A 19,384-nucleotide genomic window follows, 5' to 3' on the forward strand; every position below is an offset into this window, starting at 1 on the left:
TATTTATCTTAAACTATACCTCTAATACCTAGTAGTATATATAATAAGTATAACTAAATATTAGTTAGACTACTACTATAATAAATATAAATACTAATATATAGAAAAAGTAAAAATATAGTAAATATAGATTAAAGAGGCTAAGACTTACTTATATTAGCTAAAAGAACTTAAGATACTAACTATAAGTAAGGTATAAGTAGCTAGAAAATAAATAAAGACCTTATATATTATAATAATAAAAAATAATAGTTATATCTTTTTATAAGTCTTATTAAATAGGTAGCTTACTTAAGTTATAGTTAATAGTAAAGTATAAATTAACTTAGTTTTATATAAATTAGTAAATAAGTAATAAATTAGTTAAGTTTATAAAGAATAACTATACCCCTTATAAATAGGTAAAAGAGGATAAGTCTAGTATAGTAAAGAAATTATTAATAAAGAGATAGTATACCTCTTAATAAATTTTATAGGCTTTAACTAATAACCTAACTTTAATATTACTAATATAAGAGGATTTAATATAATATTAGAAATTCTTTAGTTAAGAAAGTATAACCTAAATATTAGCTAGAAGTCTAGCTAACTTTAGTAAAGAGATTTAGCTACAAGGTAGCGTTATACACTATAACTCTTAAGTAAATTAGGAAAATAACTAAATTATATAGCGTTTATTTAAAGGATTAAACCTATGAAGAATACGTAATTTATATCTATAAATAATAAATAATAAGAGAAAAAAAGACTCTTAGTAATTTTTAAGATCTATTAAAAATATAATAAACTATTTACTAAAGAACTGGAAATAAGATTACTATAGTATAGTCTATATAACTATGAGATTAAGCTATTACTAGGGACGTAACTAAAACTTAAGGTAATTTATAACCTTAACCTAACTAAATAAGAAGCTCTTAATAACTAGCTAGATAATAACCTTAAAAAAGGTTATATTAGACTATTAGACGTACTAGTAAGTGTTATAACCTAATAAGTTATAAGCTAGGTTACTTTACCTAATAAGTAAATAATAAGTAGTAGTAGTATTTATATAAACTAAAAACTAAGTTAGATAGATACCTCCTTAGGACAGAAGAACTATAGTATAGGTTATATAATAATAAGAAGGACTAATAGATAATAAGCGCTCTAGGTAAAAGACTAACTAGTAAATAGCGGAGAGGTTGACGAGAGAATATCCTACAGTAACCGGTACGGGAAGGAATAATTCAGCCTTATTCACTACCGTTGACCACACCTAGTTTAGGACCCGGCGTGATCTTGATTAACTCTGATGGCGTTTCCATCGAATTTCTGCTTGGACAAAGGGACCTTGAGTGGTGCGTACATAGCAACAATGGTTTTGGTCCCTCTCTTCATCAGGAGAAGTGCTGAGAGCCAGCCGGACTCAACGTGATGTGCACTATTTACTTGACAAGTCGATCTCCGTAAAAGTCCTAGATCGTGGTACCGCATATAAATAGTAATTACTCCTAAGTATACTAAAGAAATTAGGACTTATATATAGGATAGACTTAGATACACTTAAGGATAGACTTCTATAGCTTTTTAGTAATAAACTTATAATATATTTTTAAATACCTTTTAGTATCTAACCTTAGTAATTTAATTAATAAGAAACTATATAAGCTACCTTACATAAAAAAAGAAAGTAATATAAGTTACTTTAGTAACTTTAGCTAAAGAAGCCTTCTTAGAACTAATAGCTATATTATAGTCCTTAATTAGATTTTTTACTTTTATTCTTTAGCTAGATTCAAAGTAAGCTTAATTAAGGATAAAGATATAAGGAGGAACACCCCTATTAGATTATTTATAAAGTACTTATATTCCTTAAGGGCTATTCCTATTACCTTATTAAACTCTAGCTAATTATTTCTTAAAAGCTATATAAGTAACAATATAAGTATATTTAGCTTTTTTTTAGCTAGATAGTAAGCTTCTTAAGTTAAGTTAACAGTATATATTTAATTAGTATTTAATTCTTTAGTTATCTTTAAGTCATTTATTAAAAGAGAAGTTTAAGTAGTTAGTAGGTTTTAATAGTTATTTATTAGCTTTAGGCGCTAGAGAATTATTATCTTTAAGGTTACTAAGAAGGTTTTTATCTTAGTAATTAAGTTATTTTCTTTATTAAGTTCTATAATATCTTTCTTAAAGGTTACTACCTTTTTACTTAGAATTTTAATAATAATATTAAATTAAGTAGGCTTAGCTAATAAGGAATTCTAATCTTTATATAATTATTAAAGGTATTTCTATAAAGTAGTTTATATTAGTTTATTTAATTACTTCTTTATAATACTAAAGACTTAAGAACTATAACTCTAATTAAAGCTAGGTATAATTATATAAATACACTTAGTTATTATTAATATTAGTATATTATTAGAGAATTTTACTTTTAAAAGGTTTACTTTAGCCTCTTAAGGTAGGCTAATTTATTTATTAAGGATTTCTTTAGTAATATACTTAAAGATAAGATTATTACTAAAGTTAGAAATATAAGTAAGTAGTACTATAGATATTAGTATACTACTATTTTAAGGCCTATATTTCTAAGATCTTTATACTAAGAAAGCTAATTTAGTGCTTTTATTTATTATATACTAATTATAGTTCTTAATATACTTATATACTATAAAGTAATAGTACTAATATCTATCTCTTAGCCTATAGACTATCTTACTTTAATTAGGCTAAGGTGCGTTAATATTATAGACTTATATCTTAAGCTAAAAGTATATTAACTACTAAAAAATATAAAGGTTAAAGAACTAATCTATAAGGTCTTAATTTAATATAATATCTATAAGGGCTTTAGCTTTAATTAGTATATATTTCTAGCTCTTATAGTATTTAAGTATAATACTTGAAATAGTAGTTTTAGTATTATCTTTTAATAAGTTAGTCTATAAATCTAAAGTAAATAAAGGTATATACTTTTTCTTATAAGTAATACTATTTAGGATTACTACTTAAAAGTTAAAATAGCTTATTAACTAAATAAAGGTATTAAGAGATAATCTAGCTTCTTTTATAGTGTTTTTAATAGTTTTTTAGTAAAAGCGTTTATAAATCTATTTAATTAAAGACCTATTTATAATAAAGTTAAAGTCTTATTATTTAGCTTAAATAATAATCTAGTTAATCTTACTAAATAAGTTCTAAGTACTTATTAAGTCTTAATTAGAGATAACTAGGCCCTTAGTAGCCTTTTTAATTTACTTTTTTTTATCTAGAAACTAGCTAGTATTATATCTTTTAAACTTTACTAATATTTATATTCTAGTCTTAACTTATAATAAGTTTTTAATAAAAGTTTTAGTAATATTAACTTAAGTTCTTTTTATATACTAAGTAATAAAAGTTCTTATTAGGCGCTTTAGAACTCTTACTATTTAGTATTACTTCTTAAATTACTTTATAAATTTCATAATATTATCTTTTAAGAATACTAAAGTGCTAAGCTACTTTAGTATAAGAAGCTTATTAAATATTTATAACTTATTTTAACTAGACTTATCTTTAGGTAAAGCTATAGTTATTCTAATTTAGGTAGTAATTACATTTAATAAGCTATTAATAATTATACTACTAAGAAGGTTACTTTTAATTAAGGAATTATCTTAAGTTACCTTAGCCTTAAGAAGGCTACTAGTAAAGGTTATATCTTAATTTAGGCTAGCTAAAATAAAGGTAGAGGCTTAAGGTCTACTTAGGTGTCTAAAGTCTTTTATATTAGAGCTTATAAGAGGATTATAATAAGTACTAAAGTTATTACTAGTTAGTTTTTTCTAATTATCTCTTAAGTTAGGCAGTAAGTTTAAGAGATTTTAAATCTTATTTCCCTCTTGACTAAATATAATATATTAATTACTTATTTTTAGTAAGCTTATTATTATATAGGTATTTAAGTAATTAATAATATTACTAATTATCTTATATTTACTACTTCATAAGTAAATCTTTGTCAAGTTAAATAATATTTTACTTAAGGTCTAAGTAAGAAGTATTATAATTAGTAGTACCTCTTATATAATAAGTTATATAATAAGTATAACCTTAATTAGGTAGGTTCTTATTAATAGTTAGATTACTTACTAAATTATTTAAGTTTTCTAAGTTCCCTAATTTATAAAGACTTTTAGTTTAGTTTCTTATATCTTATAAGTGTCTTGTCTTTATCTTACTATTTTACTTATTATGCTTAAACTAAGGTAGCCCTTAATTAAATACTACTTATATCTAGATTCTATTAGCTATATAAATTATAAATCTTTAACCTACTTATTTTATATTTATATTACTTTTATAATATTAATACTACTAAGTTAGTATATAGTTTATACTTTCTACTTTATTTTAAAAATCTTTTTCCTAGAAGAGGAGACTATTAAAAGCCTATAGTAGTATAATTAAGGACTTTAGTTATAATAGTAATATATAAATAAACACACTAATACCTTATAATATAAAGTAACTTAAGTACTTAGCTTAATTATATTAAGTTTCTAAGATCTGATTAGGCTGTTAATACTAATTAAAATCCTATAACTTAATTAAATAGGGTAGATAGCTCCTTATTACCTAAGTTATTATATATTAGCTAGATTAATTAAAGAATAAGGCACTAGTGTAAAGACTTTGAAGAAGAAAAATAAATTAAAGAAGGAAGTATAATTATTCTCTATCTATATAGCTAAGTAGAAGATTCTTATACTTCTTAACAGTAATTAGACTCTTCCTTTTTTCTATAACTACTAAATAAATAAAATCCCTATCCTTACTTTAGTAGTATTTATATAGATAAGAAATAAGGAATAAATAAATAACTCCTAAAAATAAAAGAACTAGAGTATAAGTTATATAAAGATAAGAAAGTAATTATAACATAAAGTAATTACTAGTAATTATAAAAGAAAGTACTTACTAGTATTTACTAAGTGCTTACCTTATATAAGAATAGTAATTACTTATAACTATTAGTTTAAAGAACTATTTAGGGAATAGTTAGGACTTATATATAAGATAGACTTAGATATACTTAAGAACAGACTTATATAGCTCTTTAGTAATTAACTTATAATATATTCTCTAAATACCTTTTAGTATCTAACCTTAAAGTAGTCTACTAGATCTTTTTTATTTCTTTAAGGAAATAGTATTTAAAATAAAGTATTAGCTTTATACTAAAGTAAAAATGTTTATATTATAAAAAAGATTATATATTATATAAGGTGTTAACTAGAAGCTTAGTAATAAGGTTATATCTCTAAAGGTCTTTAGGTTTATAGAATTAGCTAATACTAAAATAACAATTTATTAATATAAAAAATAATAAAAAGTTACTAAATAATAGTTTTAGGTTTTAATTAGTTTATTATTACTTAAAAAAGATCTAACTTATAGTAAGAGGATAAGTTAGTTACGTTAGGCACTATAAAATAAGCTAAGTTTAGTCCTATAAAAGACCTTTAGTGTTTACTAGTAATACTATAGTAAATAAGATTAAGTATAAATAAAATAAAGGTTAGATTATCTTACTACTTAAGATAAGTAAAAAGGATAAGGTACCTTTCATAGGTCTAGTAGAATTTAGTTATACTAATAATAATTTTCTAAGCTAATTAAGAAGACAGGAGGTAACGTCCCTATAAGGACAAGGCCCTAATATTAAAACGTAACACCCCCTTATTAATTCTCCTAAAGTAAGGCTACTTTATAATAGTAAGGGTTATACTTTAAGTTAGAGCTTAGCTTATAACTATTAAAAAGTAGTCTTACTATAAAGGTAGTTTATATAGTTAAAAGTAGCTTATTATTTCTAGATAGTATTATACTACACCTTATAGCTAAATACTACCTTATTCTTAAATTATAAAGTAATATTATACTAGAAGTAGTGTTATATAGTAATATCTTATATAAGGGTACTTTATTCCTTATAATAAATTACATATATTACCTTTATTTAGGATTATTATATATTTAGACTTATATATAAGCTTATTACTTATAGCTATAAAAGCCTTATTTCTTACTATATATAGTTATATAGTTACTAACTAGTATATTTTAGTAATTACTATAGCTATAATAACTTCTTAGTAAATAGTAAGCTTACTCTTAGTTAAAGCATATTAATATTATATTATAAGTAGCTTTCTTAGTTTCTTTAGATATATCTTAAGGATTAGTTAGTTTACTACTATAACCTCTAGGTTAATTTACTCTTAGAGACTATAACGCTTTACTTTTACTTAGATAGCGTTAAGCTATATAAACTAATTACTATATAATAATAAAGTAGTTACCTTATTATTATTATTCCTATTAATTATTATAATAGTATTTAACTAGTAAATAGCTATATTAGTTATTATAAATATATATATTAGACTATTAATTATTAAATTATAAGGATTATAATAGTTAATTAATTAATTATATTATATGTTATATAACTTTATTAAAATCCTATAGAAATAAAGAAAGCCCTTTATTTCTTAGTTAGGAAATCCCTAGCTAATTCTAGTAATATTATTAGTAAAGTTACCCCTAATAGTAAGGTTAATTTACTACTTATTACTGAATAATTTACTATAAAGTAACTATATATTAGCTAGCTAATTTACATATAATTCTACTATATTTAATAATAGTTACCTTATAGTAAATTATAAGGGAATAAGTAGTAAAATTACCTTACTTTAATAAAGGTTTGCCTTATTTCTATAAGGTTTAATTATAGTTTTATAATATATAATATATATAATAAGTAAGTTAATTAAATAAGTAAAGTAATTAGCCTACTATAATTATAGTCTTTTCTTCTTTTTACTATACGTCTAACTACTAAAAATAATATATTTATTAAATAATAAAGCCTAATTACTCTTAGCTATTAAAGCTATCTAAGGAGCTTATAAAACTAGTTTTAGGCTATATTATATATCTATTTAGTACCTTTCCTTATATTATATAACTATCTAAATAGAAAACCTTTATAATATAACACTATAGCTAACTTATAGAATTTAATAAAACTTAAAAAAAGGAAGCTAGTTAAGTTTATATTTAACCTAAATTCCTAGTTATTTCTTTTTTAGCTTAGTAGTACTAAGGAGATAGCTAATTAACTAGTTACTAACTATAATATATTACTAGTTTATAAGTATTAGACCTTAAACTTTATTAAATAAATACTAAAGCTTTAAATATATTTATTTTAAAAATATAACTATAAGAGAGCTTAATATAAAGATCTAAATATAATAAATATATAGTTCTCTTTTATAGTAAATATAATTATAGAATATAGTATTATAAAGTTAGATTTTTATAACTTTAATAAGACTAGCTTTATAATAAGCTAAACTATATTTAAAATAGTTATTATAAGCTTAAAAAGACGTTTAAATATAGAAATAGTATAGCCTAGTAACTAAAAATAAACTATAGTTATCTAGGCTATTAGTTTATTTAGTTATAGTGTCTTACTATATATTATTATTAAAAGTGAAAATCTTTTTTTACTTAGTATATAGAATTTAGTTTTCTACTTAACTAAGTTATTATAATATTTAAAAATAAATAAATAATAAATAAAAAAAGCCTAAATTAGCTTTAGCAGTTTAATTAATATTTAAAGCTATATATAAAAAGAATATTAGCTTTTTATTCTTAATAAGTATAAAAGTTACTACTTTATAGATTTTAAAATATTTTCTTAAGAAAATAATATTTTTACTTTTTATATACTACTTTATTTTTCTTATTTACTTTAGCTCTTAAATATAAAATACTTTAGGCTTTTAAAGTTAGTATATAGTTAAGAAAGTAAAAATAAAATATAATAAAGTAATATCTATATTACTAAAGATAACTTTTTTTTAGTATTTTATAACGCCTTTAAGTAAGCTCTTATAAAAAAAATATTTAAAGAGGTTTTAAAGGGTTAAGAATTATCTCTTTAAGTATAAAAAGTATATTATTAAAGCTAGACGTTAGGTTATATACTTTAATACCTTTAGGCCTTTTTTTAATAATACCCTTAGCTTAAACTTCTTAAACACTATATACTATATTAAAAGTAAGTTCTTAAGGAACTTTAATTAAGAATTACTTTATTAATTATCTAAATAGCTTCTTAATATATAGTTTAATAGCTACTAAGTATATTCTTAAAAAAGCACTAAGATATATATATAAAAATACTTTATTAAGACCTAAGGTTAAAAGCCTTTAAAAAGAGAATAACTTATTTAACTAATATAAAAGAATAAAGAAAATTTACCTTAAATAAAAAAAAGTCTTACTATAGCTAATATATAAGATATTTAGTTACAAAGAGAGGCTATAGCCTAAGTATAAAAGGGATTACGTTAAAGTAGTAGTTATAGACTAAGAATAAAAATAGGTTAATAGCGTTATAGTACTTATAAGAACGCTAGATATAATATATAAATATATTATTTTAATAAAAAGATATCTAAAGTAAAGGATTTTAAGTAGTTTAAATTAATTTAACTATATTATTATTAGTTCTTTATTATCTTTATAAGGTAGTTATAGTAGGCTAATTGCTTTACTTATCTAATTAACTTACTTATTATATATATTAATTAAATTACTTAATAAAAACATTATAATCCCTATAATTTACTAGTTATTAATATTAATATTAAAAGTAGCTAGAGGGCTATTACGTTATAGCTAGTATTTAAAAGACACCTTTTATTTAAATTCTTAGTTACTAAGGCCTGGTAGGCTAACTAGGCTAGCTAGTAGTTTACTAGCTAATAGTAAGATAAATATAAATTTATTATTCTATAGTTAACCTCTTATTGATTTATTTAGTTATAGTATTAATTATACTAGTTAACCTAGCTAAGTAAAAATAAGTTAAATACCTAAACTATTTATAACTTATTTAGAAAAGTATAAAAAGAATATAAGGAGTATATATTAAAAGTAGCCTTTTTAAGAAGGTAAGTTAACTTATTATAAGCCTAATTAGGTAATATATAGTTATATAAAAAGCAAAAGGTCTACTTAATACCTAATAGTACCTTTACTACTATAGATGGTATAGTCTAGGCGTAATATCTAGATACTAGTAATATAGATAGTCTAGATAAATCTAAGGTATCTAAATTGCCTAGTAAGGCCAAAAGTTATATATAGGTGGGCGGTAAAGATAGTGAAATAAGTGGTGATAGTGGTGGTGATGATAGTGATTATAATGTCTTGGATGTGGGGGTGTCTCGCAAGTAGGGTAGGGGAGTTACCATTCGCTGGGCATTTGTTGAAACTGTGGTTGGAATTCCGATATGCTTGGCCAATACATACTTTAGACTCTGAACCGGGTTCATCGCCATAGTGACCCTACTATCCACAAACCTGAGATTTGAAATTCTTAATATGGTCCATAATCACTTAGAAGTTCCCTTCACTCCGTTACTATACATAGTAATGGTTGTGATTACAAACTCTCTATGTCTGATGCCTTTTTACTATCGAGACTGTGGGAATCCCACCTGCCATGGAATTTCCTACTAACTCCTCATGTAATGGACTTTTTCACCTCAACTAGACTAGGCTCCATGTTTCGTCTGTTGGCGTCAGCGTTCTAGATGTTACTATACCATTTTCACTACGAAGACGTTTTCTCGTACAAGAACCCTTGCCCTTTCCCTTCGGCACATCATCCGTGGCCATGCTAAACTCTTTGCGTCGGAACTCGAATGTTGCGGAATGCATTTTACTGGCCCAGATGACCTGGAAAGTATTGGCAATAAGGCGAAACACTCCACTAGAGACTACACAGAAGACTTCAGCGATGAATCACTGCATTGTTAATGGGCTCGTAATAACAACCTCAATTTACTCTCGCTCTGTTTCGCGGCTTTATATGTGAGCGCTAGCTGTCTAAGTCTGCCTACCCGTCTTGCTAATCACGATTTAATTCTTTCACTGCATATTTCATACCTCATATGCGAACAGTCAATATCTTCGGTAGCTATATGGATTGTACACGACTCTTCTCCCTTTTGAGTTCTCCTGGCTATGTATCAAATGGCTTGATCATACCTCCCGTTTCTACATTTTGGATCTTTCGTTGACTGCATAGTCTGGTGGGACGTTCTATCACCAATGGCTAGTATGAGAGGCTCGGCTTCTGGATGATGATGATGATGATGATGATATTATTTAAACGCCCAACAGGTCCAATCCATGTGGCACAAGGCGCCCGCTGCTAAGCTATCGTTTCTACTGAGAGCCCAAGACTCCCCTGCCAGGGGGGGTCTTAGGCAAAACAACGTCCCCGCTAAACAGTGTGAATCCACTATCGCAAGCCTAAAAATCGGTGTTTCTCTCCCAAAGATACATCTGAAGTTGCGAGCACTAGGTGATAACTGTGTAGAGAAGTTGTCTCTTTTACTATCCGTAGAAGGAGGGAGACGGCGGGTGTTCTAGGTCGCAGGGGTAAGTGTGTGGCATGGGACGGGAGCGTCCCATGCAGAGGAGTAGTGGGGGAGGAGAGGTGTAAGTGGAGAGGCGTATGCACATGGGAGGACCCTGGCCGGCCGACGGTCAGGGGTAACCCGCGACGGTGCTAGATTAAGCTACGGGGTAGCCCCCGGCTGGCGGCAGCCGTGGGGCTAGCTTGGCTTCTGGATCAGTATCGGACTGGGAGTCAGGATCCAGAGGTTATATTATCTGTGGTGTTGATCTTAGGTGTTATGGCTGTCGCTGTGTTCACTACGTTGCTATTCACGCTCAGCGGCTACGTCTTTCCCTATATGCTGCCGACTTCCTAAGCTCTGTGAGCAGCTCACTATTTTTGAACAGAATAAAACCATGTTTCAATATTGAGAACGACTCAGAACCGCTATTAGATTACTCTGAACCACTTGCAACATTTGTTTACATTAGCTCTCTGTCGTATCAAGACGATGGATGGTCCACCAAGCCTATACGTGGTGGGTATCATTCAACTGGGCTAGTAATTTGCACCCATGTTCACCCTATTTGGCTCTTCGGTATCCGTCATAGCTCTGGCTCAGCCTTTATTGCTATTTCAACGCTTACCCATGTAAACCTTCTTATTACGGAGTGACAGGAACTGGAGGTGCTACATACCTTGGTAAATACTATTTATTTTTTAATCTCAATAAGAACCTTTGACACAGTATTATCAAATATCCCACACTGCCTTTTCGCCTTCATGATAACCATCTTCCGTACCTAATACCACTCTGCTCAGCTTGGCTGTGGCTGGGGTAGTTGAGGCTAGCGTTCAGCAAGCTGCGGAGATGACAGACGAGTTTGAAATGATTCATATTGTCAACGCGCCGCCGCAATCGCTTTTTGCAGCCAACTGATTGGATAACTAGCGAGATCTTTGATGTTGGTATACCGCCTATACACCACGGCTTTTTATTTTCCTAGCGATGGCTTTCCTATGCCCTCAGCTGATATATTGATTTCTACGGCTGGATTTGTCTATCGCAAACATCTTTCTCCAGTGTTCATTGGTTTTGACCTGACCACATATGGTCCGTGAGCTGCTATTAGGATTAAAACGGACTCGAAGCAAGGTTCCAGGCTTTCTTTCTAAGTTCCTTGTAGCGTCGCTCTGGCTGATGGTTCGCATCATCGTCACACTGTTCTTCTTATATTTACAGACGACGGCGGGTCTGTATGTTGTGCTGAAGATAGTTTTTGCTTAGAAGATAAGTGGTGTAAATCATTTTGGCGGTTTGATCCCCTGGAAATACGCAAAGAGGGCACCTCTTATTTCCGCAGCAAAGAGGCTTGTCTAGGAGAGGTCCTCTTCAGCCTTGTGGCGTACTTTGCCGTCTCTTCACGTCACACATTTGTAGGGTGGAAGTGCAACCATACCCTCTCAGGTTGGAATCCCTTAGTTCCATAGGGCGGTCAATGATTCAGTCAGTAGACTTGTATGTCTACAAGCTTTGCAGCAAAGTTATGTCATCACATGAAAGGACTTTTTTCTGCGCTGGAAATGTTTATGATTAATGGGTAATATAATCATGTTTCGCTTCATCGGATCTTAAGTCAAAACATTATTGTGAATTCAAGAAGATCTTATCTGCCATCGTAATTACTAAGCCTTGCAGCAGCCTCTTGAAATTTCTTGACAGAACAGTTGATATTAAAACTTGCCTTTATTTCAATAAAACATTCGGTTCACTATCCCGTAGTTGAAAAGATTACATTTGTCCTGGGCAAGTGTCTCTGAATCAGTTTTTGGTGTCTTGTGCAAGGTTCCTCTCGATGATACGTTTAAAGGTAACTCTGCCTAGCCGACAATGCTTTTTCAATGTTCCATTCATGAAGCCTCTCGAAATTAGAATTATACATAACAAAACATGGCCAAGTGCCCATTTTATCATTTCGGTGGCAGATGCTTGTGAGCTAAATTCCCCTCGTTCTGATGTTGAATTGGTCGATGACCAGGTTGATGTTGTCAATTAACAACCATCAGTGACCGAATTCTTCCTCATACAATTGCTCTTCTGAAAGCGTCCATAAATTTCCATACGTCTTGAAATGTGCAATACAGAGGCACCGGCGCAACACGAATGACACCTGGTTTCCGCTTGTCACAAACAACACCTGCACTGACGAAAGTCTCAGAAACACGGTCCAGCAGGCCGTCCCTCAAGAGGATACTGAGCTGAGCACCTCTTTCATGTGCGTTTCTTGGAGTAATAATTCGGAAAGATGACTCACTGCCCGTGTCGTCTGTCAATATGGTGTCTAACAGGTGCTCTGCGTACGCCGTCAGAACGAGTGACTTCGTTCGCAGTTCAGTCATGTTCGTCTTGCTGAATACAGAAAGAGCACCTGAGAGCGATGCTAAGTCAATCGCTGAAGGGTTCGATACTTGAAAACCACCAGCACCGACGGTAGGGAGGAACTTGTTATCCATATTGAATCGTACAGATTTATCGCCTCCGTACCATCCTGTGAGTCGGTGACGGAACTGTGGCTTGCCCTTACTTGTGTCAACCTTTCCGTGCCGTTCGTGCACGAAAGCACCAGCCATGGATCCTGGTCCTGCATTCTGGTATTTGTAGGTACACCATGCAGCAAAGTCGACATTCCAGTCATGAAGCTTCAACTCCACGTTACCAGCTGCGTGTGCAAGGTCCCAGCCAACGATGATGCCCTGTGACTGGGCGTATTCAGTAATGCGAGACATGTCGAAAAGTTGCCCACTGTAGTATTGAATACCGGGAAGTAGGATCAAGGCAGTTTCTTCCGCGTGCTCATCGATCGTCTTCAAAATCAAATCCGTAGAAATATAAAAGTTCTCATCGGGTTGGATCTGGACCATCGACTTGGCTGGGTCCAAGCCATGCCACTGGATTTGAGATTCGATGACATACTTCTCATATTAGTAAAACATTCAAGTTATGTCAAGGCAACAGTAGCTTACATGATCACTGGGAAATGGCCTCCATTCAAGAATAATCTTGTGCTTCTTGTCTGTTGGTCGGTAGAAGCTTGCCATCAAGAAATGCAAATTGACAGTCAAGGTGTTCATCATAACAACCTCTTCAGGCAAAGCGCCGACAATTTGCGCACTCTTCTTTGCTACATCCTCTGCCATGTCTTGCCAGCACACCAGTGGGGAGTTTTCGAGTCCCCGAAAGTGACCGTTTACCCCAATTGAGGCCCAGGTCTCCAATTGAGCATGAATGTACTCCTTGACTGCCTTGGGTGGAACTCCCAAAGAGTTGCCACAAAAGTAGACTGACGGGGTTTCGTCGTTTTCTGTTGACTCGCTAGCTGAATGAATGCTGTTGATACCGTTTGCTTGGCCATTTAATGCTTGCTTATCTGTATCAGTACTTAGCAAAACCAGACTCCGCAAAAGCGAGCCAAACTGCCTGACATTGCAGTCCTTTCGGAGTACTTACTGGGAAGGATGCCATTCAATGACTTTTTCTTCAAGGAACCCTTTGTCGGTATGATGAACTCATCGCGCAGGTGCCTGAGACTGTCTTGTGCGTCAAGTTCCTGGGCGAATTCAAAAGTGGTCGCATTGGCAGGGAACTTAGCGGAGCGACCGGATCGGATCTGCTCTGCAAAGATAGTAAACTCCATCTTGAATCGTATGAGAGACTAGCATCAAATGCAGCTGATAAACTGGGAATCTGAGATGCAACATAAGTTTTAGAAGACTCTAGGCATTTCTTATGTCTTTGTACTCGGTGTCTCCTCTCGGAAACTGAGATAATAGCGCCGCATCGTCATTCCGTATGCCACACGCGGCCCCTCCCAGTATCCGCCTTCCGCTTCCGTTCAAGCTTAGCGCATCCGCCTGTAACCGATCCGGACGGGTCTCGGTTTGACCCACTTACACCTCGGGGTGACAAGAGATTCCTCAGTGTATGTATCCGTACAACGAAGTCAACGAGTGATGCGGGAAGTAGAAATCGGCATTGCAATTGCGGTAAATACTTCTTTGTCTCAGTATTCCTGACTCGCATTGATTTTGTTCTTCACATGCACACTGATTCATCAGTTTCTTTGTTCCATCAAACATACAACATTCGTTCTGCCTTTTCAGCTGCCGCCGGCGACTGGTCTTGAAAGCGTCATCTGCCCCGATGTCTCCTCACGCTCTTCCTATATCTCCTGAGATAGCACAAATCAATGTCATTCCTCTAAGGAAATACGCCATCACTCCGAATGGTTTTCTTCCTGCGGACGCACCCCTCAAAGTCCTTTCCGATCCCTATTTTGCACCCTGGGAAAGGGTCATTCAACACCTTCCCGAAACTCTCAAAACTGGAAAGCTGCGGAGAGAAGTGGAATCTCTCCCCGTATTGTCGATAGATAAGCTACGAAACGAAGCGGAGTATCGACGGGCGTACGTTATTTTGGTTTTTCTGGCGCATGCCTATGTTTGGGGCGGTAAAAATGCCGCAGAGGTGAGCGACTGGTCACCTTTTATATTCATATCTCAGATTTCTCATATCGAAACTAGGTTTTGCCGCCGGCTGTGTCAGTACCACTCCTCCGCGTCTCTAAGGCCCTTGAAGTTCCTCCCGTTGCGACCTACGCTGGGCTAAACTTGTGGAACTTCTGGTCAAACACGGATGACTTGACCGACCTGGACTCGTTAGAGTCTCTGCACACTTTCACTGGCACTAAAGATGAAGCTTGGTTTTACTTGGTTTCAGTGGCCATGGAAGCCCAGGGTGCCCGTATCATCACTGATACACTTAACGCACTAGAGTCTATCAAGAGAAGGGATTACCCAGCCATCACATCAGCACTTGATGGATTGTCTGCTAATATTCGACGGATCGGTGCGCTCTTGGAGCGCATGTACGAGCATTGTAATCCCATGGTCTTCTTCTATGAAATCCGCCCATTCTTGGCAGGCAGCAAAAACATGGCGGCGGCTGGTCTACCTAATGGTATATTTTACGACGAAGGAAATGGCCGTGGTAGCTGGCAGCAACTTCGAGGAGGCAGTAATGGCCAGAGCTCTCTCATCCAATTCCTTGACATTGTGTTGGGCGTCGAGCACACATCAGAAGGGAATAGCACCTCGCACACGAGCAAAAACACACCCAATCACATAAAAGTGTCGGCATTCCACGAGGAGGTCCGCAATTACATGCCTGGGCCACACAAGCGATTTCTCGAACACGTTTCCCGAATGGGCAGCATCCGCGAGTTCGCCAAGTTGCCAGTTTCTACAGCTGAACATAAAAGCCTCCGGGAGGCGTATGAAGTTGCGATCAAGACCATGACGGAGTTCAGAAACAAGCACTTACAGATCGTTGCCCGCTACATCGTTCTTCCTTCAAAAAGGGCATACAGTGGTGCTAAAGTCGACTTGGCAAGCACATCTGCAGTCCAAGATGAGCAGCTCACTGGCACGGGAGGAACAGCATTGATGCCATTCCTTAAACAAACCAGGGACGAGACCCTAAAAGCTGGTCAGTTAGAGAGGGAGGCACGAAAGTGATAAATGGCTCCCATTTTATGGGTCATGGTATTCATAGAGTTACCAATGCCATCGGCATGGTGTTTAGACAAATTTCAACTGATCCAAGAGCAGCAACAAAATGTCATCCGCATGTAAATTTTCGCAGCATGCACCCATGCATACGAAGATATTTCCACTGATGAGGAAAGTAACGTCCGCTTCGCTTATCTGTTTTTCTGCTAAAACGCGGAAAATGGCCTGTATATCTTGGGTAGATCCCATTGGTTCCTCGCTGCACTCAGAATTATCTCATTGTTCATAGATCGGCGGAACTTGGTGCTAGGGAGTTTAAGATCGGCTCTTGTCGTATTCAGCGGCATCGCCCTCATGAGCGCACTGGAGTATTCGTTATTTCGAACATCATTGATCTCTGAACATATCCGGCAACTTCGGCTATCGCCAGGTTTATACGTTTCAGACAAACTCTCGCCCAGCTTATCCCATGACTCAATGCAAGGTTGTCCAGCAGCCTGCAGGGCGCACTTGTCTAAAAGTTAGAAATTCCCTCTGTTATGGTCTAGATGGGTCACGTAGGGGATGCACAGACGGGAATGAGGATGCAGCGCTGGTGGCAAGTTGCCTTGTGGCGTTAGTAGTCTATACCTTACGCCTTAGTAGCTAAGGCCCTGTGCCTTAGTAGTTAGTATTATTAAATTGTAGGGATTAAAATAGTTAATTAATTAATTGTTATATATATAACTATGGTAAAATCCTATAGGAATAAGGAAATCCCCCTATTACTTAGTTAGGAAATCCTAGACTAATGCTAATAATATTATTAGTAAATTATAATTAAGGTAAGGCGGTTTTACTACTTAATCCCTAGTACTTTACTATAAGCTAACTACAGATTTACTAGTAAACTTATATATACTTTTACTATATTTAATATATCTCTTTAGTATTAGTAATATATTAACTACTATAAGGCTTATATTAAATATTCTTTATATATAGCCTATTTATTTATTAATTTTTTTTTAATATATTATATATTTCTTTTTTTTAATTATTAATAAAGCTTTACTTTATTATTAACTAGTTTTTACTATTAATTAAGTTTTAAGTAATATATATAATAAGTAAGTTAATTAGATAAGTAAAGTAATTAGCTTATTATAACTACCTTATAAAGATAATAAAGAACTAATAATAATATAGTTAAATTAATTTAAACTACTTAGAATCCTATACTTTAGATATTACTTTATTAAACTAATATGTTTATATATTATATCTAGGGTTCCTATAAGTACTATAACGCTATTAACTTATTTCTATCCTTAGTCTATAACTACTACTCTAACGTATTTCCTTTTATACCTAGGCTATAGCCTCTCTTTATAACTAAATATCTTATATATTAGCTATAGTAAGACTTTTTTTTTATTTAAGGTAAATTTTCTTTATTCTTTTATATTAGTTAAATAAGTTATTTTCTTTTTAAAGGCTTTTAACCTTAGGTCTTAATAAAGTATTTTTATATATATATCTTAGTGCTTTTTTAAGAATATACTTAGTAGCTATTAAACTATATATTAAGAAGCTATTTAGATAATTAATAAAGTAATCTTTAATTAAAGTTCTTTAAGAATTTATTTTTAATATAATATATAGTGTTTAAGAAGTCTAAGCTAGAGGTGTTATTAGGAAAAAACCTAAAGGTATTAAAGTATATAACTTAACGTCTAGCTTTAATAGTACACTTTTTATACTTAAAGAGATAATTCCTAACCTTTTAAAACCTTTTTAAATATTTTTCTTTATAAAAGCTTACTTAAAAGCGTTATAAAATACTAAAAAAAGGTTATTTTTTATAATATAGGTATTACCTTATAATATTTTATTTTTAATTTCTTAACTATATACTAACTTTAAAGGCTTAAAGTATTTTATATTTAAAAGCTAAAGTAAATAAAAAAAATAAAGTAGTATATAAAAAGTAATAATATTTTTTTCTTAAGAAAATACCTTAAAATTTATAAAATAGTAACTTTTATAGTTATTAAAAATAAAAAGGTAATATTCTTTTTTATATATAACTTTAAATATTAATTAAAGTACTAAAGCTTATTTAGGTCTTTTTTATTTATTATTTATTTATTTTTAAATATTATAATAACCTAGTTAGGTAAAAGACTAGATTTTATATACTAAGTAAAAAGAAAACTTTTACTTTTAATAATAATATATAGTAAGACACTATAACTAAATAAACTAATAGTTTAAATAACTATAACCTATTTTTAATTACTAAGCTATACTAGTTTTATATTTAAACGTCTTTTAGAGCTTATAATAACTATTCTAAATATAATCCAGCTTATTATAAAGCTAGTCTTATTAAAGTTATAAATATCTAACTTTAATAAGACTTTATTTTATAATTATATTTACTATAAAAAGACCTATATATTTATTATATTAGGATTTTTATATTAGGCTTTCTTATAGTTATATTACTAAAATAAATATATTTAAAGCTTTAGTGTTTATCTAATAAAGTTTAAGGCCTAGTACTTACTAACTAGTAATATATCATAGTTAGTAAGTAGTTTTTTAGCTATTTCTTTAATACTACTAAGCTAAAAAGAAAGTAATTAGAAATCTAAGTTAAAAATAAACTTAACTAACTTCCTCTCTTTAAGTTTTATTAAATTCTATAAGTTAGCTATAGTGTTACGTTATAAAGGTTCTTTATTAAAATAGTTTTATAATATAAAGAAAAGTACTAAATAGATATATAATATAGCTAAATACTAGTTTTATAAGGTCTTTAAATAGCTTTAATAGCTAAAGGTAATTAGGCTTTATTATTTAGTAAATATATTATTTCTAGTAGTTAGACGTATAGTAAAAAGAAGAAGAGACTATAATTATAGCAGGCTAATTACTTTACTTATCTAATTAACTTACTTATTATATATATTAATCTTTTTAGACTTTATTATTAAACTACTAAAGTTAAGAGAACCCTTTATAAAGATATACTATAATAGCGTTCTAGTTATTATTAACTAACTTATAAAGTACGCTTACTTTATATTATAACTAAAGTTAAGTATAATAAAAGACTTTATATATACTTTCTTAAAATATATTATTAGTAACTATAGTTTACTAAAGAAAATTATTTACAATAAAAAAAAGCTATTTACTTTAAAGTTTTAGAAATCTTTTATTTTATAACTTAGTAGAGACTATAAACTACTTACTATATTTTACTTATAAACTAATAAATAAATAAATAAAATTAACTAAATACTTAAGTAGTATATATTATACTATATTAATTATAACTAAGATAATTAGGTA

General features: G+C 30.9%; 2 protein-coding genes across 2 annotated transcripts; one reads left to right on the forward strand and one right to left on the reverse strand.

Annotated features, from left to right (window-relative positions):
- Nucleotides 1-12,556: 12,556 nt before the first annotated feature.
- On the reverse strand, nucleotides 12,557-14,169 carry GLRG_11830 (kynureninase; the record flags this gene model as incomplete). The annotated part of the gene is made up of 3 exons (XM_008102513.1): nucleotides 12,557-13,447; nucleotides 13,499-13,902; nucleotides 13,983-14,169. 3 exons carry the CDS (start codon nucleotides 14,167-14,169, stop codon nucleotides 12,557-12,559), a joined length of 1,482 nt encoding a protein of 493 aa, XP_008100704.1.
- Nucleotides 14,170-14,675: 506 nt separating this feature from the next.
- On the forward strand, nucleotides 14,676-16,048 carry GLRG_11831 (indoleamine 2,3-dioxygenase; the record flags this gene model as incomplete). Its single annotated transcript, XM_008102514.1, has 2 exons — nucleotides 14,676-14,999; nucleotides 15,056-16,048. 2 exons carry the CDS (start codon nucleotides 14,676-14,678, stop codon nucleotides 16,046-16,048), a joined length of 1,317 nt encoding a protein of 438 aa, XP_008100705.1.
- Nucleotides 16,049-19,384: the final 3,336 nt, after the last annotated feature.

The sequence above is a fragment of the Colletotrichum graminicola genome (genome assembly GCF_000149035.1).
Source record: "Colletotrichum graminicola M1.001 genomic scaffold supercont1.137, whole genome shotgun sequence".
Lineage (NCBI taxonomy): Eukaryota > Fungi > Ascomycota > Sordariomycetes > Glomerellales > Glomerellaceae > Colletotrichum > Colletotrichum graminicola.